The sequence below is a fragment of the Sander lucioperca genome, chromosome 20, assembly GCF_008315115.2.
Source record: "Sander lucioperca isolate FBNREF2018 chromosome 20, SLUC_FBN_1.2, whole genome shotgun sequence".
Classification (NCBI taxonomy): domain Eukaryota; kingdom Metazoa; phylum Chordata; class Actinopteri; order Perciformes; family Percidae; genus Sander; species Sander lucioperca.
In genome coordinates, this window is record NC_050192.1 from 24060420 (window position 1) to 24085328 (window position 24909).

Genomic DNA, 24909 nt, shown 5'->3' on the forward strand with positions numbered 1-24909 from the left:
ACCAAAGTGCATATCAAAGAAATAGCAACTCATATTCTGCTGTTCAGTGTTCCTGGAATGGTTTCAGTGAAGCTAACGTCCAACATGTCCTTAAACGTTCACACAACATATCCTCACCTGTCTTGATGTCATTTAGATTATTAGATGTCATTTTACTGTAATGATCCCTGTGGACGAATAATGGCGCGAAGAGCTTTATTTATATAATAATGATCATTAAACAAACTGTTGTGACCGTTTGAATTGGATTAGGCAGGCTAGATGGTGTTTGGCATTTTGGTGTGTGTGTGTGTGTGTGTGTGTGTGTGTGTGTGTGTGTGTGTGTGTGTGTGTGTGTGTGTGTATGCAGTGTGGCCCTACACCAGCTGTGCCACTGCACACAAGGAAAAAGCTGGTGCCAAGCTGGTGTCTTCACAAAGAGCCAAAAATCATCCAGCATGCAACAGGGCACCCCACACACACACACACACACACACACACACACACACACACACACACACACACACACACACAGACAGTGAATGAATAATAAAGTGTGTCAAACCTGACCTATGCGGTCACTATGCCAGACTCTATTTAGACGTTCGCTCGTTTGACCACTTTAACCTCCTCTCCATCACACACACACACACACACACACACACACACACACACACAGCACACAGCACACACAGAGGCAGACATACAGACAAGACCTCAGTTAACGATACATTAATTTAGTAGTGGACACAGTATCTTAGTGTGTGTGTGTGTGTGTGTGTGTGTGTGTGTGTGTGTGTGTGTGTGTGTGTGCGTGCGTGCGTGCGTGCGTGCGGGCGTGCGTGCGCATGTGTGTGCAGAGCCAAACAGCCAAGGGCTCTCAGGTTTGATGGCTTTCTGTTATGACTCCATTATGCTGATGGCTTGGTTCTGTTCCAGGATCTCTATAAACACTTGCACTCCTCAGCATCATTAAGGATTGTGGAAGCGTCTCTGCAGAGCCTGGCTTGCCCCTCAAGTTCCTGAACCTCCGGTCCAAATGCAAGTTTAGTTCCAAAAAAAAAAAAAAAGGTTCTTGGTTCCCTGGGAAAGTTCCAGAAATGCTCTATGTCAGGTAAAATTTTTATTTTATTGACAATCTTTAATATAGTACTTTAAATTCAGGGCAAAATACATTAAATAATAATCACCATGAAACATTACAATATTCATATAGACCCCTGTCAAATGAGTGCAAATGTGCGACAGTCAGCTGAACATTTCTTGTGCTATATTTATAGTAAGAGACACCTCTATCCTATAATCCAAGACCACATTCACACAAACTTTGGGCCATTTTACAGATTAGTTTTTTTTCATGAATGACTGATAGATACCATTTGTCCAGTACTACTGACTGAATAACATGTTCTATGAGGTAGAAAAGCAACTACTGCACTGTATGTTACATATGTACATATATTTGATGTTCTTTCCAAAAGGTAATGTTTGCAAAGCCCTGTCTGTAGATTTTAAATGTTAAAAAATAATAATAATTCTGTTGACAATACAACTGCTTAAAACTTTGATACATTAACATGAACTCTGAAACAATGTAATAGACGGACAATTAAAAGGAAAATCTCACCCCCCAAAACAGTTTGTACCACCATTGTAAGCTGTGGTTCACTGTAAAACTTTGAGAGACCATAATTTTGTTTTTCATGCCATACCCATATGAAGATGAGTTAATTAGGTAAATTAGTTAAAGTCTTCTTGTAGCTGCTTTGCAACTCTTACCAAGTGATATGAAATTCTCTGTAACTCTAACATCTCACATATGTTTTCTCTTTTTTTATGTTCAATCCCAGCCACAGCTGTATCCTTGGTTGGAAAGCAGCAGAATAAGCCACGGTGGCTGGATTACTGTAAGTTATTGTGCAGTATTGCATGAGACATTAGCCTACTTTTGTTAATTATTCTGGACACTTGTGTGTTTGTCATTAATTTAAGCTTAAAAGGAGATAAAGCGCTGGGACACACTAGCCGCAGAGCCGGCATACAGTATTAAACGAGTTAGAACACAAATATTGCACATGCATTGTTATACATTGTTTTCTTGTTGTATAGTAGTATTTTGTTATTGCATAAGAGCACTTCCTTATTGTACACACACTGGTCATTGTGCATGTGTGTGTGTGTTCCAGGCGTCTTCATCGCTGCTACACCAGGATAGTCCAGTCGCTGGGCATGCGTCCATACTGTAAGAGAACAAAGGTCACGAAGGTCACAGGAGAGTCTTCCGGGGGCCCGAGCAGTAACAAAAAAAATCTCATGTTGCTAAGCACTAAACTTCTTTCACCCGCCGCCGCTTAATTGCGAGCAAAACACAAATCAAAAAAAATGAAATCAAATATCCGTGAGCAAATCTGCAAACTCAGCCACCAACAGAACACAACACAACACAACAGAGCAAAGGAACTATAATAAAAAATCAAAACAAAATGTTCCCCAAGCCGTGACAGCCGCAGAGACAAATCCAATTATTTGTGTCTCATGTTGCAAATTTGTTCTAATGGTCGAAGTGAGAAAGTAAATAAACGCCTGCGAAGGGGAAACAAAAGAATGCGATTTCTAATTAACTTGAAAGAGGAACAGCAGGGCGACTTAGTAAACCCATCTTTCATCTGCTGCCTCAGACCACTCGTTTGTTTGTTGCACAATGTTGTCTTGCAGGGGGGGCGGGAGGAGGAGTGTGTGTGGGGGGATAACACTGTACTGCTTCCCTCCAAATGAAATGTCAACAGACTTAACAGCGCTGCGGAAAGGAGCGCAGCGTTTTCCAGCGTTTTGTCGATTTTATTGTTCATTAAGCTTCGCTGACGCCCGTTCTCCCCCCCCACACACACACCAAATCTTCTTCCTCATCCTCCTCCTCTCCCACTTGTTCGAGGCTTCATTTGCAGCATCTTGGCTTTGAAGATCACGAAAGGCTGAGGCAATAATTGGGTTTGTGCAATTACAGCGGGCTTAATGAGAGAATTCAGAAGTTTGTCTTGCTCCTATCTCCAACTCTCCACACTCCACTATTAGACCGGCAACTGTCGCTTTCCTCCGCCCTTTTTCTCTCTCTCTCTCACTCACGCTCTCTCTCTGAAGACGAAGGAAGATGTTATCGGATATAAAGATGCGGTTAACACATTTATAACACACATCACGCATGCACACAAGGCCTGGATGATGGAGGGAGCAGATATGCTAATCGCCTGACCAGAAAGACAAAACAAACACAAAAAAAAAGAGAGTAAAGATAGCAAGACAGAGAGAGACAAAGCAAAGAAAAGAGGACAGAAGTCCCTAGTTGAAGAGATAAACCACATCAACTGATCAAAGTGTTGGTTGAGAGGACATTTATGAGATCAGGAGAGATTAAAAAATGGAACCCAAAGGCCACTATTTTCTCATATCATGTAGACGTGTGAGCCTGCGGGGCATCCAGTGCAAATCCAGTCCTGCATTAAAAGTTCCATTGAACTAAAAGTACCAAAGTATTATCAGCTAACACCTGCAACAGTGTTATTACACCATGACTGTCTGTGGCGTTTGCAGTCTTTCAGTAATCTTGCAACCTGGAGGTAACTTACTTACAGTAATATCACAACTGAGCTGATAATGGCAGCAGTGAGGGGAGCTATAATGCAAAAAAGCAACTCATTTGGTGAGTGATATTGTTGATTCAGTACTCTCAGTTTAGCTTGAGGATTCCATGTTACAAATTTGTTCAGCTTCACATCTAAACAAGTTATACGACGACTTAAAAAGCCAAACAAGTCATTAACATGGCCTCTCTCTGGTTTCAGAAGCTGGAAGATTATTAGGTTTTCACGTCTTGGCTATTTGTTAACAATGTGTCTTAAAATGTAACCGATTTGGCTGAAGTTTGGTGGACAGATAACACTTTGTGGGGTTTTTTTAAGCTCTGGTGCAGGGGACTTAAAGGAAAATGAACAGAAAGGTTTTGTACTGAGTGTGTGGCCAGATAGGAATTTGGTTTATGTTGCTATTTGTTGTGACCCTTGACTGCAAAGAGCAGAATGTTTTGGTGTACGCTGTAGCGAGACCTTCTTAGTCTGATAGTGATCTCAACCATATGTGGGCCTTTCCCAGTACAAGTGAGCAAATAAGGATCACATTCAAGCTCATACCCCTACAAATACTAGTCTCATTACACACACAATAACTGAAAGTCAGCCATACAGAACATGCTCATTAACACAAATTAAGCCTTCAGCAAAGAACATTATGAATCTGTTTCAACCTGTAGCGCTGCATAAACTGTAGAGGTGGCTTATGTTTATAGGCCCTGTACAGTAGTCATTACTCATTATCTAATAATATTTCACTTATTACGTACTTGCAGGCAAGATAATGCATGCAGTGGGTTTAAATGAATGAGGACCAATGGGGGTTTGTTAAAGAAAACAACTTAATTCTTTTATCTCGTTGATGTTACATAATAATCACTCAGATAACAGTCCAGTAATGCAATTATGGAGATGCAAGATAAGTTAATATTTGGAGAGAATATTTGTTTTTGTTAGGTCTTGCCTTTCAACTATATTTTCAAATTAGTGAGTCAACATTTCTATTCATTTGTCTTTTTTATTGTTGGTTAGTAAATATGTGAGCACTAACAAGGCAGACATTAGACAAATTATAAATGTTCTCAGCATTGTCATTTAGTAGCAAAACTGCAGCCCCTCATGCTTCCACCTTTTATTTTGTAGGATGCTGTTCTTCCCAATTTTTCTCCTACAATGACATCACTGAATGCTTAACTCAAAGTAACATATTACTACATGGAAATGGAGTCCTGAGGGTGACAGGAGTGTAAAGAACACAGATGTTCAACCAGCTGTTACTGAGCTAGGGGAAACATATGTGGTGTGTGTGTGTGTGTGTGTGTGTGTGTGTGTGTGTGTGTGTGCATCCACCCACCTGTATATCTGTGAGTTCCTTTGTTAACCGTTGAGTCAACAGTGAGTTGTTATCCTGGCAGGGGATGTGCAATTTCTAAAACACACAAAACCACTCTTTTTTTAGATAATTTAATCTCTGGAAATTGACTCGTCACAATATAAATCACGAGTACATAGAGAAATTAAGTTAACATGTTATATTAAAATAAGAAGCCGCAGGGTTCTGACAACTTTCTAAAAATGAAACTATCCATGTGGTCACAACAGACCCAGAGCCTCAGTCTTCAAAGCACTAAGATTCTAAAAATGTAAAAACTATTCACACATAATGCACTTCTTAATATGATACATGTAATCAAAGACAGCATCACTTTTTTTAGACTCTAGACACAAACTCCAACTTCCTTTAATTTAAGTCTGCCTCTAAAGCTCACTAATTAACATTTTACACCTCATTTCTTTAATCCGACAAAAATCTAAGTGTAAAAATGTCAAGTTGTGGTTTTACAAGTGGTTTTGTGCTCAATTATTTCTTGGCACTTCCTGAAGTCTGGTCATCACAATGGGGTTGCTAGGAATCCAGCAGACTTCAGGAAGTGACTGCTCCCGGGCCAAGAAATAGGCTGGCATATAACAGATTTATTTTTTTTTTAACCTTTGAAATAGAGCTAGGCTAACTGTTTAACTTGTTTCCAAGTCTTTTTGCTAAGCTATTCTAACCGGTTGCTGACTGTAGCCTAATATTTAGCGGAGAGTTGCTCTCTAGGAGAGTGGAATCAATCTTCTAATCTTACTCTCTACAAAAAAGCAAATAAAAGCTCTTCTCAAAATGTTGAACTATGCATTTTAAAGCGTACATAATACACATCATCATCAGATGAAACTCATTAGATAAACTATAAAGTCTACACTCTGTAGTTGATTTCAGTCAGTGTCCATGGCTGTGTTCATACGATTACATGGGAAATAATGAATTGTTTGAGGAAAACCTTTTCCAATTGTACTATATGGTCTGTTTCTTACTGTCAGGACACAGCAAGTGATAGAACCCAAGGAGAGCTCATTGTGGTTCGCTCAGAAGGCTATAAATATGCAATGGTGAAATCAAATTAATCAGGATTAAATGCAGGCAGTGTCTTCAGTGGGTCTGCTGCTGTCTCTTACCTCTCCCTGGTAAACAATGTGTCCGATGGGACAGATCATGGAGGCAGTACCGGAGCCAAACATCCCTTTGACCCTCTGCTGCTTCAGAGCCAAGCACAGCTGGCTCATGGTCAGGTAGCGCTCTGTCACCTTAAACTCACCCTGTGAGCACAGAAGGTAGCGGAAGGACCACAGGAAATGGGATGACTAATTTGGAATATTTATCCATTCATGTTGACCTATATGGTTTTTGTTTTTCTCAAGTGGTGGGATGTGCACACAATTACTTTTTTAAATTTTGTTTTTCTCACCCATTTCCTGGTCAGTTCCAGGACACTCAGTCGGGTCACACCTGGGAGTATGATGCCATCCAAAGGTGGAGTTGCAAGTTCCTCCTCTGAACAAAACAATTACTGCAATTAATAAATAGAACAACAAAAAACTAAAAACTTTTAAGGCAAGCTGGAATAAAAAAAAAAACTTGATTACTGAAGATGCTGTATACAATTATGCTGTAGTGACAAATCTGTGAAACATTAAGTGTTCAAAGCACACCTGAGTGGGAACATCGTTTGCATCTATGGTGCATTATGGAAGTTGAACCAACAACCCCTTTAGACCCCTTCACCTACAGCACAAAAATGTGATCAGTCGAGTCGGGTTCTAGTAGTGCCACTAACCTCCATCCTCATTGATCCAGTGCAGGAAGAGGTTCATGGTGCCTGCCTCAGTGATCTGGTGGTCCTCTCCGTACAGCCACAGCGCCTGCTGACACCCATGCTCCTCTGCTTCATACTGGGGGAACAAGGAACATCCGTAGTTCCTGCCGAAATCCAAAGCGACAAACAATTGCAATTACAAGTGTTTTTTGCAGTTAGTGCTGCATGCAACTTTAATACTGTACAGTGAAAGAGAGAGAATTATTTTACCCCATGTCCCTCAAAAAGTCACCTATTGTCGGCCTGTGTGTGTGTGTGTGTGTGTGTGTGTGTGTGTGTGTGTGTGTGTGTGTGTGTGAGAGAGAGAGAGAGAGAACTGTTTGACAGAGTTTTACATCTTTGAATTCAAAACAATATTTTGTATTTTTATTGGGGCAGAACTGTCAAAAGCTTGATATTTCTGCTCCTTACACAACCATGGTTGAGTGCATTGATGGGTTATCAGTGAATAAAAACTAAAACATGCATACTGTTTGCGGCTACTTACCCTCCCATCTTGCAATCTCCAGTTCCTCCTTTCCAGGCCCGTGTGTACTTTGGGTCGGCCCACATGGACAGGGGCTCTGCCTTGTTCTTGAAGTAAGAGCCCACTTGACACAAGATCACATAGAGCAAGGCACTGCCAGGCTTCCTTAGACCCAGAGCGGGCTACAGTGGACACATAAACACATAGCAATGTATTTTATATGTCATTTAATTAAAAAGAATACACATTCTGCCTTCACATATTATTGAAGCACCTCACTATCCTCCTTACCTCAGTGGCAATAAATGTTGGTCTGATGTAGAGACTGGCAGAGTCTGAGTTAGGAACCCAGTCCTGGTCAGTCTCTACCAGTCGCCTGATACACTCCAGAAACTCGGACTCATCAAAGGCCTAGAGGAAGGAGAGAGGTGGAGAAAGAGAAAGATAAGGAGAGTGGAGGTGGAGTGGGAGAACAGAAAACACAAGTAAAGAACAGAACAGAGGGTAGCTATGACACTTAGATGAAATATCAGAAGTGGAAGGTTGGAAGATAATCATTTCTTCCATTCATCCATCCATCTCATTCCTCCATCTTACAGGTAAACACGCTCTCTTAGCAGTGTTGGACATGCGTTTCAAGTTGAGCATGGGTCTGAAGAAGCGCAGTTTGTTGTCATCCCCACGGTATGCCTTCAACCCTTCATACAGCTGGTGAGAAGAGAAGAGGGTTGAGATCAGGGCCATAGTTAAGGTTTTACAAATACTGAGGTCATGAGATCAACCACCCCTACCCTATTCTAATTCCGCCTCACATGATCACATTTTTTCTTCTTCTAATTTTATTTAAGGAGAGAAGTTCTTTCAAGGAAATTTCTCAAAAAATCAACAACTGTTCATAAACATATACGGAAATTAGGAAATGATCAGGAAGTTACAGGCCCATAAAATAAAGCAGTACAGGTCTACATGCTGTTTCAAAACCCTCTCCATGCTGTCTGGAATACAATTATGGTGAAGGAATAGAAAATGATTTATTTTTTTAGTCAAAGCGGTGTCGCAACACTGGAATTTGCTGGTAAAATACCCACCATGTGTCACCAGGTTGCTAAAATTCCTGGAAATCAAACTGTCAAATCAGGTTAAGCCAGTCTCCTGACATAATGTAACAAGAAAGGACACGTCAAATCCATTTTAGAAGTTTGAATGCTTCCTGGTCGGCATACCTGTATGGCGTAATGTAGTGACGAAGTGGCCGGGTGGAGAGACAGGTTCCCAAAGGGCTTGATTAGCGGAGCCTGCCAGCCCTCACTCGCATTCCACTCTATGGTCAGCATGTGGTCAGTGAAGACGGTCCCGAAGGGAATCACGTCCGGTTTGGGCTTTGGAGTGGAGGACAGCTCGATAACCAGGTCAGCTGCCTGGTTACATATAACAGAACAGCAGAGCAAATAGTGACATTTAAGGAAACGGTGTACATGTACCATAAAAGACAGGAACACCTAACTATGTTTACTTTGGCACAATCTCCACAGATGGTTATCAACCAAACCTAAAAAATCTATCCTTTTTAACACTTCAGTGTGCCTGCTATACAAAGCATAAGGAAACATCAATTGTTACTCATCAGACTTCTTCCTTCTTCCTTCTTCCCACTCGATTGCGACACACAATTGGATGACAAACATCACATCAAAATGTGCGTCTTGATGGGAATTGATGTACTGTGACTGCCAAGTTTAGTTTTCACTCAAGGAGTTAGAGTCCAAAAAAACCATTCAACTTGTTGCCTGTTATTCTGTTATTCCATGTTTTTTCTCTCTAATCTGTAATTGGCCAGCAGAGGTTGCTGTAACATTGACAGTGTGATGGGATAACAACATTAGCCACTGTTCTCACACCTCACACCTCAGTGATGGAAAACCAGACACCAGACCAGTGAGACAGTAATGAGACAAAGTGATACAGAAAGGAACTGTAACCAAAAACAGGGTGTTATATGTATATCTTTCTAAACTACCCCATGCAGAGGTCAAGGGTCATAGTTAGACAGAGTAGAATAGCATTATTTTAGCATTGAGAGGGCTTAGATCTGAGTCCAGTCTCTGCATTCATTATGTCCTCCTCACTACCTTTATGATGTTGCAAGAAAAGCAGGTTGGAAAATACCGGTTTGTGTAATAGAACAAGTACATTACAAGATATTTCCTGCTATTACAGGCTGTCATTGTTTTACAGTAAAGAGACATGTCTTCCTGGTATGCCATTCAGTTACGTGTCTGTTCCAATTGTCTGGGATTACACTGACTCTTCTTCCTCTCCTTCCTGGTGCAGAAGGTACCTTGCACAATAATCCCAGATTACTGGAAAGTGTCAGGGGCGACAACAGTACAACACTGTGTGAAAGGGATCACAGTACTGCATTGTTTTCTACTGTACTTAATTTTTTCTCATTGTCTCTGATTCTCTTTTTAGTATTACATCAAATTCCCATATACATAATAACATCTTCATTCATGTAATGTTCCTTTTTAAAAGTGTGTCTTCTCTGTAACTATTTATCTGCGTGTGTGTGTGTGTGTGTGTGTGTGTGTGTGTGTGTGTGTGTGTGTGTGTGTGTGTGTGTGTGTGTGTGTCTATCTGCACATGTCCACCCTAATCTGTACCTGATCCTGCTGTCTACTGCTCAAGCATTCAGGGTCAGAAAACAAGCAAAGCTCCAGCTACTTAGCGTGAGCTGGGAAAGTGGATTCTGCTGAGCAAGGAAGAGGAGGACAGGTACAGGAGTGGACACTGGTCGTGTCCTTCCCCTAAAACAACAACGACAATCAAAGCAGCTAAATTAAACTGTTTAGAAAAGGCTCACTTAGGTTGACAGAAAGGGGACTTTTTCTATGCGCTGGAATATCCATTGGATTAGTTTTTCCATGTGTTTTTTTTGTCACAGTAAAACACTGCTGGATGACTGAGGCTCTTAAGGTCTTTCGGTGCTGCTCATTGCAACATGAGGACAAGAAGCAGTGCTGGAATATCTTCTATGTGGAGCACCAGAGGGGATTCTTAAGTGTCAGGAAGCCAAGGAATCATCAAGATGCTGCAGCTGGAGCAGCTACTGAGGGTAGGTGTTCTTTAATTATAATGGCATTTAGACAGCAGCCTACATTTAGCATATGCGTTCCACAAACCAAACAGCCACGAGACAATGATTACAATGATGACAATAACTTGTTTCAATACCTTAAAGCTTGGTATGATGTTGTCAGCCATTGAGATGGTGGAAATGTAGCTGCTTCCCTGAAGAAGAAAAAAATATACAATACAAACAGACTTCATATGTGCACTCTTTTCTTTTTTCTTCAAAAACAAAGTCAAAATATGTATTCACTACTATACAAGCCTAGAGAAAATGTTACAGGAGGGTTTAACCTGATGAACTGGATTGTGTTTATATAGTAGAGCCAGTTTTAATCAGTTTGAGCAATAAACTTAAGATTCAGTTACTTACTGAGTTTACATATTTCCTCACAGTATATTGCAAACTTATTCTTCTTCATAAATCAATATAACTGCTGTAGAGATCCTATATGATATTTGGTACTCTGTGAGTATTGTACATTTTGGTAATTATCTAAGGCGTAACAGTCATCAAGTTTCAGCTCAATGTGGAAGTCGAACATTCTAATTTTTATTTATTCTATTACAAAATAAATCATTAGAGTATAACCCCCTTGAGATGCATAATCTCGTTTTCAATGGGGTCCTTGAATTATATCATTATAGCTCTTTTTCTAGGATTTTTGGTTACAATTTAAAAACAGAAAATGTAAACAGAAACAGCCTTATAGAATGACTGTATGATTGGCTTTCACAGACTACATAGGCCATGGCATTACATAAAGGCTAAGAGGTGACAGTGCATGACAATCGTCAACATAGGCACTTCAAGTAGTCCGAAAACATTAGTAATTTTGTCTATTTTAATAAAGGCTATTAATATTGTGTATAGACTTGCTGCCAGATTAAAGCACAACCTGCGTCACCAATATATATCCCCAACATTAGTAATTATAGGAGTCAATATTGTAGGATAAGTTACCTTCAGAGTAGGAGAGACGTCTGTGCACCTTCACCGTTAAACCGCTTAATGCTTGCTCAGGTTGAAATCAGTCCCATTACTGTGTTGTCATGACACCAAATATGCTAATGAACACAATTGATTTTGCAACAGCCCTGACGTAGTGACACGGAACTTGGCTCAATGCCATTATCCATGTCTAATAGGGAGTTTCTTGCTTTTTTTTGTTGTCTTTGTTTATTTTATTTCAATGCAATATGGAACTTTCTGGGTGAGTTGGGCTGTGGAATTAGAAAGTTGTATTTGAGACACTAAAAAGGGGGTACAAACTGCTTAGGGACAAAAAGTTTTCATTTATTGCACTTTTTCAAAACTAGACTATCCCACCATAAATATGACGTTGTCCCGTAGCTTGTTATATTGGGTGCTGTGTCCCCTTCAAGCCGCAGGGAGGGGGTGCTGGATTACTTTTAGATTCGTGAACACCCACTTAGTTTTTTTTTTTTTTTTAAACTCTTTCTGTCTCGAGCGCTGAGCTTCAAAACTACCTTTGCGCGTGCTCCCTGTGTGCGTCTGGACAGTTGGCCAAACATTTCGTCGTGGATATTTGCTCCTGCAAGCTTTTACGAGGTAACAACCAAAGGCTGTTTGACAAAGAAACACAAAAGGTGTTCGTTTTTTACTTGGTGGTCAGAGCAGGTGCATGTGTTAGCGTGGAGATAAATTTTGCGCTCGAGTCGCTGACGAATCTTTAAAAAACATATTCGTCCAACCCTAGCTGTCGAAGCCAGACGCATTTGTTTTGCTTATTTTATCGTCAAAGAGCAACTTATCCTGCACATTTACTGTAATGAAATTAATTGGATACCCAGTTTAAATTTTTTTTTTTTTAAATTTCAACTCGAGTTGTATGAGAGAAAATGATAAATGTACTATAATAAATGCTAATTGCGTTTGAAGTTCGTAAGCAAACTCTTGAATTATTTTTGTTCGTTTGCACACCTGAAGGCTACTGTAAGGATACTTGCCTATAGGTGGTGCTTTAAAATTTAACACATTATCTTTAATCTTTTCACGTTAGGAAGGTAGGATTGAAAATCAAAAATATTGTGGACTGGTTGGCATGATCAATTATTATTATTATTTGGACTCTTTTATTAAGCTGTGTGTGGTTTAGAGAGGTTACAATTTGATTCCCCATCTATCCCTCCTTTTCTTTCTTCTCCATCGTCTTCCTTTGTTCAGTCCTTTCTTGGCTCCTGCTTGTTTTAAAGTTAAACACAAGAACTGTCTATGATTGCCACAGAATCCTGGAACTAAAAACTATTTGACATTGGGTGGTTTGTATCATCCCATAGCTGTCATTTTTTTATGTCGGGCTACTCCATATTGGTCTGAAATAATCTCAATTATCTCTGTATGCTTGGCATTTATGTGTGTTTCTATGCTGCATTTCTACCTGCTCATTTTCTGCCTCTAACCCTACAGTTAGTCCAACCAGAGAAAACCAGTCCTAAAAACTAAATGTGCCAGTTATCCAGTAGTACATCATAGTGTTATGCTGCACAGTGTAGGTCCTCTACGAGCAGTCTCAAGTCTTTTGTATGTCTGTCCGTTTGCCTCCATTTTACTAACTTGACATGCAATTAAACTAAATATGTTCTGCTTCTCTCTCCTCAGTCGTCAGCCTCTCCTCTAGCCAGGAAGCCAGCACTGCAGCCTTGCCATCAGCAGCATGGACTATTACACGCCCCAGGCCAATCGTCGCCACAATCCCGTGGACAGCATCTGCCGCAAACTGCAGACCATTCAGTGGCGTGGTGACCGAGAGCCCAATTCACCTTTCCAGATTCCCAAACTCTCCTCCAGCAATTACGACAGTCCACAGAGTGGCCTCAGGCACAACCTGGAAAACATCCTGAAGAAAGGGACCCTCCACAGAGACGAGGGGGTTAAGGAGAAGGGGAGAGGGATGGGTATGCCAAGCTCTGCAGCTTCCCAGAGGAGCAGCCTGGGTCCCTCTGTCCCCATGTCCACCCCTTCCACCCCAGCATGCAACCCCACCACGCCAACTAACGTCACATACACTATCACTAGCACTCTGGGCGAGAGGAGAGGGGCTGATGGGAGTGATTTAAGACAAGTTAAGACATGGCAGAGGTATTGTTCGACTCCCACGGGCCAGTCCAAAGACTCCCCTTACTTTACATTCACACGAGGGCCGCAGTCGGTGCAGCCCGAGAGCGAGAGGGCGAGCAGAAGCCCACCTCTGTGTCGTACCTTCACCCCAAACCAAAGCACCCTCTCCTACAACCTCAAATTCTGCTCAGGGGACACGGGGAACTCGACAGAGTATGAGCTGCCCTACCCAGCTCTGGTTGTGAAAAGACTGTCCATGGGAGACGGAGGTAGGAAGTGGTGGCTTCTGGCCAGATTGGATGTGCAGCTTGTTTTAGCCGGGTTACCTGCAGTGAACACAAAACAGATTCAGCATGAAAGTTCATTCTTGACCTTGGAAACCGTAGCTTGATAAAGAGCTTTCAGAGAAATATCATGGTCTTCATCAACAGATGGAGTTTTTATATTTGCTGAGCAAAATCCATCCACTGATAAGGAGTGTGAGATGTGGTTGAAAGCATTGGAAAAAGTGTACATAAGTGGACCTTGGGTTAAGATTTATTTGTGTAACAAAATGGATTACTTGATCTAAGCTTTAGTAATAATGGCACCAGCGAGGAATGCTTGACATGATGATTCCTGGACATAAGTATAAGGTTATTGACTGGAGGTTTTGTGTCTTGGGAGGAAAGTAAGGTTTTTATTACTCCAAGTTTGATTTACCAAACAGATAATCTGGTAGTAACTGCAAAATAGAAATAATGAGAAGAAGGAAAATTCAGCTACCTTTTTTATAAAATAGAAGAATAGGGACAAATGGGCTTCAGAACTTCAGGAGAAAGCTCTAGGCATCTGTGTTTATCCTTTTTTTTTTTTTTTATGCAGAATTGGTAAGGGCCGTTGGGTTCCGTCTTTGAAGGGATACTTTGCTGTGCCAAGGTCTCCCTACTCACAGGCCTGTTGTTTGAACTACGGACTGTTTCTCAAACTTAAAACCAAACTCAGATTTAACTGTTATACGACATTGAATGTTGCCAGCCAGCCGCCATTCTGTGTTAATACGTACGTCACCCACCAGCGGGAGCGTTTATTGGTCCAGTTTGGCACATTGCATTCTGGTAGTTGTAGGGTTTCTACCCTTTTGAAGCATAAGGGAATATCCCAGCTTCTTTTCTCTGGTAATGTGGCACCAATTTAAAAAAATTGTTTGCCTTCTACAGCATACAGTTGTATGAAAAGACCCTCTTTCCAGTGGTGAAATACTTCTTTAAGTCTTTTTGTGTCAATATCTAGTTCAAAACCTACACTATTTCAGATTTGTCGCTTAAATGTTCCATACTCCTAAATTAAAACCTATTTAATCAATGCAGCATGAAAAAAAACTGCATTGCCCAGAGAGTGGGAAGAACAATTGTTAATTGGGGGGGGGGGGGGGGCAGTGGCTAGTTATTAGTTGTAGCTCCAAACTAACTTGCCTTATGTAACGTGACGCATAGTGTGTTTGGCCATCACACTGTGACAATGGTTGCTGTGTCTTGTGAAAACTGTATCATGTGCTTGCTTTACTACTGTACGCACCTCAATACACTCTGTGTTTGGTGTGTTTGTGTTGCATATTTATGCTCAGGATCCTCCATGGCTTCTGAAAACAGGAAGGAGAATATGGCAGAAATCAGCCTAATCTGTGAGGAGAATCTGCTCGATACCATCTTCCATGCCTGTGACACCCAGCGCCGAGGTACGCACAGGGTCATTCATGGTTGGGTCCCGCATTTCAGTCTTCCAGCAAGCTGAATATTGCCGCCTAATGATGAATTAATACTTGTCATTGTCTCATTGAGTATAGTATTTCCAATGTGTTTTTCCATGTAGAAGGCAGAAGTAATTCCCTCTGATCTCAACAGTCACACAGTATCAGCATTGTGTCTTCCTCTTGTGCCTCCTAGCATTGGCAACACAATCTCTTGCATTTATTTCCGTATCCTTCAAGTTTTCTTATCAGTTCAGAATGTTTTCTAAACATTTTAAACATTTTTCTGGAGTGAACCATCTTGCGCAGCAGAGGTATGGTATAATGTTTTATTTAAAGAAGTACAGAGGACATGGTATTTTATTTGTTTGTAATTTTTAGTGCCTGATTTTCAGGATTTTCTAACTATTTTTGAAGAGGTAGATTTACCATTTTTTTCTTTTTGTTTTCTTTCACCTCTGCAAGTTTCAGTCTCTTCTGTTGTTTGTGCTGTTCAGGTGATAAATGTTTTATTTTGGTTTCTATCTGCCTCAATCCTCTTCGGGTCTATTTTAATGTAAAAAATGATTTCAAAACAATATTGCTTTTTTCATACATGAAAAAGAAAATACAAATAATTGTGTAGGTCTTCAGTTAAAATGGGAATCAGCCATGATTGGTCGGATTTACCTCTGTTAGATTTTATTTGTGGCTAAGCACACTTGCTGTGTAAGTATATCAGATTTCTGTCTAATTCAGCTTTGTGTTATGTTGTATATTAAACTTAACAGTCTTGGGAAATAGTACCATATGTAAAGATGTGAAGATAGTAGAAGATACAGTACATGGAGCTTTGCCAGTGGTTGAGTTTTTAGTGAGGAGGGTATGAATTTTGGAAGACGTGGTCATTAAAAGCATTTGTCAAAGGAAAGAAAACTAGTCCACAGTTCAGACTACTGTTGTGATGACTATGTAAAGGCTGAAGACCTTTTTTAAGCAGTCAAGTCAGCATTGACAAATGTGTGAAACCAACTGCAAAAAAAAGAAAAAGTTAATGGTTGCTGCTTTTGCTGCCTTTACCTCTAACCGAACAAAGACAAAAAGATTTAGGAGAAGGGAGTAATATATTAACCATCGGTTCTAACGAGGTCAACGTATCCAACGATAAGAGAATATTTCTGTGTTACTGTCATCTCCCAGGTAAAGTGTACGTGTCTCACATTGTGGACTACCTGCGGCACACAACCAGTCGCAGCTCCCAAGACAGCGGACTAGAGGACCTTTGCAACATGCTCGATCCAGAACACAAAGACGTCTCCATTGACCTGGATACTTACCACGCCGTCATGAAGGAGTGGATTGATGACTGCCGCAACAACGGGTACTGAAAAGCAGACATTATAAATGAAGGGCTTGATACCGTATGCATATGATTATTTCATTAAAAATGGGATTTTTTTTTTTTTAGGGGGGGGAACGTTTAGTAAGTGAATGTCCTGGAAGGTCTGAAGTCAAGCTTTTGCAAGTATTCATGCAGCTGAAGTGGCTGTAAGTGGAATGCTGAATCCATGTCCAGCAGTTCTGTTCTGTAATTGCAGTTTGGAAGAGCCGTTTTAGGCTGTCAAAAGACAATCATAAGTCAATAGTGGATTAATTGTTGGATAAAATATCAGCTTATTGCTGGCACACTATCTTCTGTTCAGGGTTTTGGCTTGCTAGAGTACCTATTTTAAATTGTAGGTGTGACCGTTGGAAGATTACCTTTTTAGAAACTTAAATGGAACTTAAAAGTGTGAGTCCTGGCCCAGTTTCAGAGGTGGTGTTCATAGCCATGGACAATAAACAGTTTGTGCAGTAATTGGTTTCATATTTTGTGAACGTGAACGGGGAACTAAAGGTGAGATGCCTTTTTTATTTTGAGTTTTTGATCGTGCTATAAAAACGAGATTTTTTTCTGATCTATGTAATATTTTGTTTGTCAGACTATACAATTATTTATTGCTTGTCTTTGTTGAATAATACAGAAGATAAAGAGCTTTTAAAAAAAAAAAAAAATTGCAAAATAATTATTGGTTAAAAATAATTTGCAATTAAATTATTTTCCAAAATCGTTCAGCCCTAATTTTTGACACATTTTCTTTTTTTGTGTTGGCTAATTTTCTGATGAAGATCTGCACTGTGACTGATTATTTGCTCAATTTGCTCCACGTTTGCTCTTTCCTTCGACACATTTGAAGTTGCAGAGTTTCCAACCTCTTTAACGTGGCTTGAAAAAGGCGAAGACGGCTTGCACCATCTCTACCAGTAGCCTACTGTGGTTTCTTTTTAGCCTTTCAGGGAAGACCCACTCATATATTGTTTGAGTTATGCAAGTAGATATTGTGTAGGTGGCTTATGCGTCAGATGAGAGATTACTGGTGAGAATGTTCCCCCCCATAGTTTGAGGTGTGTGCATCTACATTACATTTACCAGGGTGTCTTTTGTCTCACAGGCAGGTCTGCGTCATAATGGACTCTATCAGGTCTATATGAAATGTGCATTTGACATCTCTGGTCTAGTGTGCTATGACTCAGATGGTGGATTGAAACTGAAAGTCAAAATATTTGCTATTATACTATATTCATTTATCTCTTATGCAAGTGGTCATATTTTGACATACATACCAGAAAATAATCGATCTTGCACATTTTAATATTGGATTTCCTCTGTTGTATCTCAGGCAAGAGCCGACAGATGACGCCACTCAGGACTCAGTCAAACTCCGAGACAGCCTGTCTGGTGAGTGTGCGTTTTAGTCACTCGTATGTTTGCTTTTCATTTCCTTGCATTGTGTCACACATCTGATTTTGATGACGCCTCAAGCTTTCTTAATTTTTGTGTGTATTGGATCTGTGTGTGTTTTAGCCAAGAGGTCCGTGTTGCTCAATATGACCTCAGGAAGCTTGGAGGCCTTTGGAGGCGAGGCATCCAGAGCAGAATTGTAAGTGATGTGTGTGAATTTGTAAGAGAACGTACATGTTTGTGTAAAAAAGCAATACTATACCTTTTTATTTGAATGTTTGACTCCTTGATGTATAAACCTAAGTTGCATTGACCCATGCGCAGGGGTTAAATTGTGATTTGTGAGGAGGGGGAGCCGTGGTCAAATGAGGTTGGGGGTTGGGTATGGGCGGCCACACTGTTAACAGTTTTCATAGGGACTATTTCCTCAGTAGAATAATTACTTTATTTGTTGTGAAATCAGTTTGTGTGTGTGTGTTTGTCTCCTCAGTGAGACATCTGAGCTGGTGTGTTGTGTTGCCGACCTCCAGATGAGCAACCAAAAGTTCCAGGAGGAGGTGAAGAAGCTGAAGCAGGTGGTGGAGGCCATGGAGGACAGCAACCAGAAGCTAGCAGAGGAGAATGAGGACCTCCGCAATCAGGCCAGGGTGTAAGATGTACTTTCATGCAAATGCACGGAACAGATTTATTTTGGCACGCTGTGGTTTGTTGACTTCATTCGTTTGTCCTCTTGCACAGTAACCAGCAGCTGGCCCAGAAAGAGAAGATGCTGAACGAGGAGGTGGAGGAGATGAAGGCAACTCTGAGCTGCACAGAGGAAGGCAGAGCTCGTGCCTCCGCACACAGCAAACATGTGGTCAGTCAACAATCAGGCAGTACAAAGAGGATCCATAAAAGTGCTATAGAAGTTTCTTTGTTACAAGGGTTTCTTCCCCTACACTATGTTTAGACAGTTGCAGCTGAAGTGTACTGTACTGCATTGCAAAAAAAAGTCAAAGCATCAAAAAAAGAACATGCCTGAAATTCAACATAGTCTTGCAAAGCTGGAAAATAGAGCCATGCCAGCCATAGAATGTATGATCATAAACGTAACATACCATTCAATTTAGAAAATGTTTAGACAGATTTAAAAAATGATGCCAGCTTTGAACAAGTCCACATCCCAGATTACATTTAATTTAATAAAATGGCAAAATGATTCAACAACATAGTCTTTCACATATTTTACAATATCATTTTAGATAGACTTTTTTTCTAACGTTCAAGTCAAGCTGTCAGAATATAATGGAATAGAAAATGTAGGAATGAGCAGGCGTTTGCGTAGTTGCTATTGATTGATTTTTTTTGTTTTCTTCTTTTCAGGAAAGGGAGAACCAGAGTCTCATTGCCAAGATTGCTTTTCTTCAGGAAGAGGTACTTCACTGTCCGAAGATAACTTTGAGGAGTTGACTGTAAAATCAATGACCTGACCTCACAGGGAATCAGTAGTGCTCACCCATTCATAGATAGCTTACACAGAGTATATTGCTATACTGGGAGTCTGTTCATAAAATCATGTGACCGGCTGCCCTAACTCCTCTCTGATGGCTCCCCAGAACTTTAAGGTTACCGTGGAGATGGACGAGCTTCAGAGGAGAATTACACAGCTGTGTGACATTAACACTGAGCTTCAGGTACCTTTTTACTATCTGTCCATATCATTTATAGATTTTGCTCTGTGTTATTACATGTGTCCTTCTCTTCTTCTTTCTTTCTTTCTTGCCCTCTGGCATTTTTTGTGTATATCCGCTTTCCTTCCTCACAAAATGACCTTTTTAAATTGTAAATCTGTCTTAGGCACATTAGTAATACTGTCAACCATGCTACCGTTTTCTTTATGTTATGTAATTTCCCTTGCCCTGTCCTCAGGTGCAAATTCAATCTGTTGATTCTGTCCTTAGTGAAAAGGAAGCTGTGATACTAGAGGTCAGTGCCTTGTGTTCTATTATCCATTTTGCTGTTGCTGTAAAGCTCGTAGCAGTTCTGATCTTTCTATACATATTATTCCTTGAATCCATTTAGATAACACTGGTTCAGTGCCAAACCTTGTAAAATAAATAAATAAATAAAAATTCACTTCAGCTACCAATTTTGTTTAAAAAAAAAAAAAAAAAAAAAAATTATATATATTATCATAAAATCTGGGTGAAAGGAACTTATATTCTTTTCCTCTGTTCTCTACAAAACTCAAACTGCTCTTGTGTCATTTACCTCCTTTTACAGAAGAGCAGACAGATAAGTGAGCTTAAGTCGGCAGTGGAGGAATACTCCTCTATCACAGAGGTCAGTGTGTCATCTTGTTATTTCAGTTTCTACGCATCAACAACCCCCGCTAGTTTTTCCCAGATGCTCGTGCATTGCTTTCACTTGTTTCTGATCTCTTTGCTCGCTTTGCCTAATGCCAACGCAGCCATTTTATATGCTCCGTATGAACCATTTGCTCTACTTCCACTGCTTCTTAGCTGAAATGAGTTTGCAGAAAATCAATGGAAGCAATGGAAAATCCTCATGGTAAATGAGATTTTGAAAAAGTCCCAGAAGAAAGCATATCAGATGTCTTAATTACGGATCAGTTACACTTGAATAGGATTAGAAATACTGGCTATGAACTTCAGGTATTCATTTTATTTTTCAAAATGTTTTGGAGCTATTTGGGGAAAATAACCAAATGTTTAAAGCTAAATGTGATATTCTAAGTTAACACAGGCAAAAACATCAATTTTGTCATGTCAGCTTTTTCACTTTACAGGCAACCCTGTGCTGTGTCCAGTGTGCTGGTACAATCATCAGCATGTGTGTCATTTGTATTTTGGTTGTGGAGACCGACTGTGGGAAATAAAACACCTGCAGTCTTTCCACACACAGGTCTTGTACTCGACAGATTTGTTCTAGTGGGGAAAGGGTAGGAACCATAGTTGACCTCTAAAGTCATGTTTATTTCTCTGTTGTTGATTCCAGCTGCTGAGGGCAGACAAGAGCAAGCTGGAGAACCAGATGCAGATGATGCACCCAGACCTGGCTGGGTAAGTGAACCAAGAATAACCTGGGAGTGAAGGGGTCTGGGGTATTAGGGGTTGAGGGACTACTAACGAAATAGACATTAGCCATCTTTCATTTTTTCACACTATGAATTTATGGAAGAGAAATCCTCTAAGCCTCAAACGGTGTCTTATTTAAAAAAAAAAAAAAAAAATTGTGTGTTCTCGTCTGTAACTTTGGAAAGGATTTGTCCGTTACTAGCTTCTCTAATGAAAGCCTTTGTTTGCACCCGACCTCTCCAACCCGTTCGTCCTGTCTGTTCCAGGGCTGGTCTGTCCCTGTCTGCGGCCTACAGGTTGAACCAGAGCAGCTCAGGATCCCTACAGACAGAACTGGCTTTGGCACAGTCACCACTGGAGGTCAGTACTCCCTTCATTTGCACACCTTTTCTTTTCATGAACTCCGTTTTTCTTCTTTCTCCTGTTCTCAATGTCATATCTCTTATTCGCCTCTTTCGTTTTCTCTCATTTTCTCTTGCACACTGTCTGACATGTATTCCCATTTCTCTGAACACACTGTTTCAGTCTGCGGCCTTTTATTTCTGAAAGAGAATTCATCTTTCTATTGCAACCACACTGATACAAATATAACTTGAAAGCGCTCTACATAGATACAGCATTCACACCGACCAACCACTTCAACGGGCATAGCTAGTTTTACAATGTTATGCAGTCTCAGTTTATCGTGCCCCTGATCCCAGCTGCAGTTCTGAGAAGTTTTATAGCTACAGGCAAGTGATTATTCTCTATAGACTTTTCTTCCACAGACTGTTGGGCGTCTCACAAATTTCACACACAATGCAAAGCACTGTGTGCACTTCTTAACATGCTGTGTACTTTGCACAGTCCAGCCTCTTATTTAGAATTAGACTGGTGGAAAGTGTTTTAAGTCTCTTTTGCTCGTTTGGGTAAATATATTGCTGTCTCTTGCAGCCCCCCCACGGAGTTGACCTTTTGTCCACCACTATGAGCTTTGCCTCCCCGATGGATGAGACGCTGGACAGGGAAGTGTTGCTGATGCTGCAGGGACCCAACCCTGAACACATGGCTCTGGAGTTCAAGAGCCTCCTAAATAAACTGGTAACCAAGTGTGAAGCCCTGACTTGCACTTGCACTAAAATTCCCCGTAGGGACTCTAGTGGACAACTGGCATCTGTAAAACCATCCCCTTGTTCTGTTTGACTTGCAACTGACTGTAAATGTCAATCAACACAAAATTAGCATGGCATAAGCTGTAGCATTATGTAAAAACATTTTGGTACAAAGAAAAACGTTTTTAAAAGATGCAGCTTAAATGATCAATTATCAACCCTTTGCAAGGCATTTTATTGTTGTACCATAATGTGGAAGTTTTGAGACTTGACTTAACTTTAAGAATTTTGCTCGGAATCCCATTACGTGAGTTTTTAGCATTTGTGAGTCTATTTGGATAGTCTTCCCTTTCCAGATGAAACTCAGGACTATTGAGAGTAACTGTTGACATTTCCTAAAAGGTGACCGTCATCTTGAAGTTTTAGTCTAATGCAATTACTGCCAGGTTAAGAGTGCTTAGGCTCTGTCATATGAGCTCAGAACAATTAGAATAGTGTGATGTAACAGTTTAATGAATGAATTTAAACCTCTTGTCTGTCTTAAGCACTTGTGTCTAATGTTGTGCATAAGACATTTTCAATTCTCTTCTTAAAGTATTTTTCTCTCATGACATGCTTTCATTTTATGTCCCTCAGAAAAGTGATTTCAGAGAAGAAAGCGACTCTGTCTTGTCTACAGCTAGAGGCTTGCTGGACGACCGCGCACAGCCAGCGGGCAACGACGACACCAGTCTCCAGGTCAGATACTTTCACAGACATGTTTAAATGTTGTCATCAGTGTCCGCCTACCTATGGCACTTGATGTAAGCTTGAGGCAAGTTGCAGGTTCAGTGTATTGCAGTGTTAGTGCCTATGTGCGTTCCTATATTTTTGCATATGCATAGGGGTTGATATTAGATATATGAATCATGAATTGATGTAGTGTGATCTCTTTCCTGTCCTTCCACCTGTTGAACTCCTTTTCTATCTATCACTGCCTATCTGCTCTTTCGCTCCTTCCCACCCACTATCTCTCCTCTCTGGAGATCTCTCACTTATATAACTCTCCAACAGGCCCCATCCAAGCAGTGCTGTTTAGTCAGTGTGTTGTACCATGAACACAACCCACTCCCCTCCTCCCTCACTCCAGCTTTCTGTATCTCTCGGTCTCTCTTTCTCTCTCTCCCCCCTCCTCGTGCATTGTTGCCACTCTGCATTCATTAGCCACGTACTGCCATACAGCAGTAAACATAGCAAATGAGACAGAAATCATTAGTGGAGCAGAGCTTTACCAGTACAAATCTGTCTTCCGTTGGTTCGTCGGTGTTCCGGCTGACGTGGAAAGATTTTGTTTTTAGTTAGGTGTCAGAACTTTTTGGAGGCGTAAAAGACACCTAGCTCTTCAGGCCAACCGGTTGACCCTGGGCCCTGTCTTCCCACAGAAGGTGCAGGCCGAGCTGGACGCGAGGAGGGCGGACTGGGCCCTCAGCCTGGACCAGCTGGCCCAGTACACAGACTCACTGGAGAAGGAGCTGATCAAAATGGCCAGTAACTTGAGGAGGTCCCGCACTGAGATCCTGCACCTTTCAGTCAGGTGAGCAAAGCTTTGTTGTCTGCGCTCCATTAAAATCAGTAGGCAGTCAGAAATGTATGAGCTGCTGAATGCTGAAGTGAGTGATGGTGTTTGAGAATTGGTGTGAGAGCAAATGAATGTGAAAGGGATGTACCAGAGGAAGATGGAAGAGAACCATTGGCAGTGAATCTTATGCTGGCTCATTAATGACAACTTGACTATAAGGTAGGAAAACCTTTCTTTGAGGAGGAGTTGCTTTTGTGCAGTAGTGATCTCATTGGTTACATTAAACCCTAGTAGGCAGGGCTAAAGAATTCATTTTCTGGCTAAGTAAGGTAAAACTGACGCCCCTGAAATAGACTGAAGCATTAGCAAGAACGCTAGAAGCTGATTAAATCTAGCAGTGTAATTACTAACTGGAAAAAACTGTCTAGTCATAATAAGGCTATCTAGGTTAGCTGGTTAGCCTAGCTGACCTTCCATGTTTATACAAGTCTATAGCTGTCTCTATAAGCTGGTTAGGGTGCCTGTGGAGCTCCTAAATAAGTTGATAAAATAAGTAACTGAGCAGAGCTAAAGAGGATTTTATTCAACCAATTAAGTTATTTCTGCCATTAGAGTAGATCTGCCTGTCACAAGTCCATATCTGTGAAACTTAATCGCAGCATTAACAACACCACACGCTACTTCATGTCAGACCCCTGCATGTGTGGGTATCTGCTCTCCAGTGCTCTGTCTCAGTTGGCCAGCCAGTTGTGCTGAGTGGGGGAAAGACCTGTCAATCATGCTGACCTCAATGACCCCAAAGGGCCCGCCTCACTAGGTCTGGGTTTGTGCCAACTCTGGACTTCACTCTGACTCTGTGATGGGTTTGCCTTGGTGTGTGTGTGTGTGTGTGTGTGTGTGTGTGTGTGTGTGTGTGTGTGTGTGTGTGTGTGTGTGTGTGTGTGTGCGCCTGTTTGTATGTGTGTTCATGGAGACGGCCATCCCCTTCAGATATATAACGGAGCTAGAGTGGAACAGTATGAGACCAGAGAGAGAGAACTGGTCAGGCTGTCCATCTCACATTTACTGGTCCTTACTTACCAGGGTGAACTTTAGAAAACTGAAGAGGGCTCGTTGTAGGTATAGTTCTACCTCCTGCTCTGGAGTGTTTGGGATAATACAGAATGTTTAGAGTAAGACTGGACTACAAGTCAGTGCTAGGACACATTTTAGGTTCT

The 24909-nt window shown here is 41.0% G+C and overlaps 2 protein-coding genes across 6 annotated transcripts in view; one reads left to right on the forward strand and one right to left on the reverse strand.

Annotated features, from left to right (window-relative positions):
* Positions 1-745: 745 nt before the first annotated feature.
* On the reverse strand, positions 746-11458 carry bcat1 (branched chain amino-acid transaminase 1, cytosolic). 2 transcript variants are annotated; one of them, XM_031306517.1, is made up of 12 exons: positions 11359-11458; positions 10500-10556; positions 8489-8683; positions 7863-7973; positions 7557-7676; positions 7287-7447; positions 6761-6903; positions 6392-6477; positions 6102-6242; positions 4957-5031; positions 2149-2219; positions 746-789 (listed from the first exon to the last, which is right to left on the reverse strand). In XM_031306517.1, the coding sequence occupies exons 2-11, from the start codon at positions 10527-10529 to the stop codon at positions 2181-2183; spliced, it is 1101 nt and encodes a 366-aa protein (XP_031162377.1). In that variant the 5' UTR covers positions 10530-10556; positions 11359-11458; the 3' UTR covers positions 746-789; positions 2149-2180. The 2 variants fall into 2 exon arrangements, with proteins under 2 accessions (XP_031162377.1, XP_031162376.1); XM_031306516.1 differs by lacking the exon at positions 746-789 and having other exon boundaries at positions 1334-2219.
* The window catches only part of LOC116054771 (lymphoid-restricted membrane protein), a 35739-nt gene continuing 20788 nt past the window's right edge, over positions 9959-24909 (forward strand). For 2 of the 4 annotated variants that reach the window (XM_035995869.1, XM_031306498.2), the window contains exons 1-17: positions 9960-10380; positions 13018-13745; positions 15083-15193; positions 16385-16565; positions 17905-17963; positions 18090-18165; positions 18457-18615; positions 18705-18822; positions 19329-19379; positions 19562-19639; positions 19875-19931; positions 20229-20288; positions 20964-21028; positions 21310-21403; positions 21977-22123; positions 22771-22872; positions 23556-23707. In XM_035995869.1, the coding sequence (XP_035851762.1) occupies positions 13073-13745; positions 15083-15193; positions 16385-16565; positions 17905-17963; positions 18090-18165; positions 18457-18615; positions 18705-18822; positions 19329-19379; positions 19562-19639; positions 19875-19931; positions 20229-20288; positions 20964-21028; positions 21310-21403; positions 21977-22123; positions 22771-22872; positions 23556-23707 (2183 nt within the window). In that variant the 5' untranslated portion in view covers positions 9960-10380; positions 13018-13072. Of the gene's footprint in view, positions 10381-13017; positions 13746-15082; positions 15194-16384; positions 16566-17904; positions 17964-18089; positions 18166-18456; positions 18616-18704; positions 18823-19328; positions 19380-19561; positions 19640-19874; positions 19932-20228; positions 20289-20963; positions 21029-21309; positions 21404-21976; positions 22124-22770; positions 22873-23555; positions 23708-24909 lie in introns of all 4 variants that reach the window. The other 2 variants (XM_035995868.1, XM_031306496.2) reach the window with 2 other exon arrangements.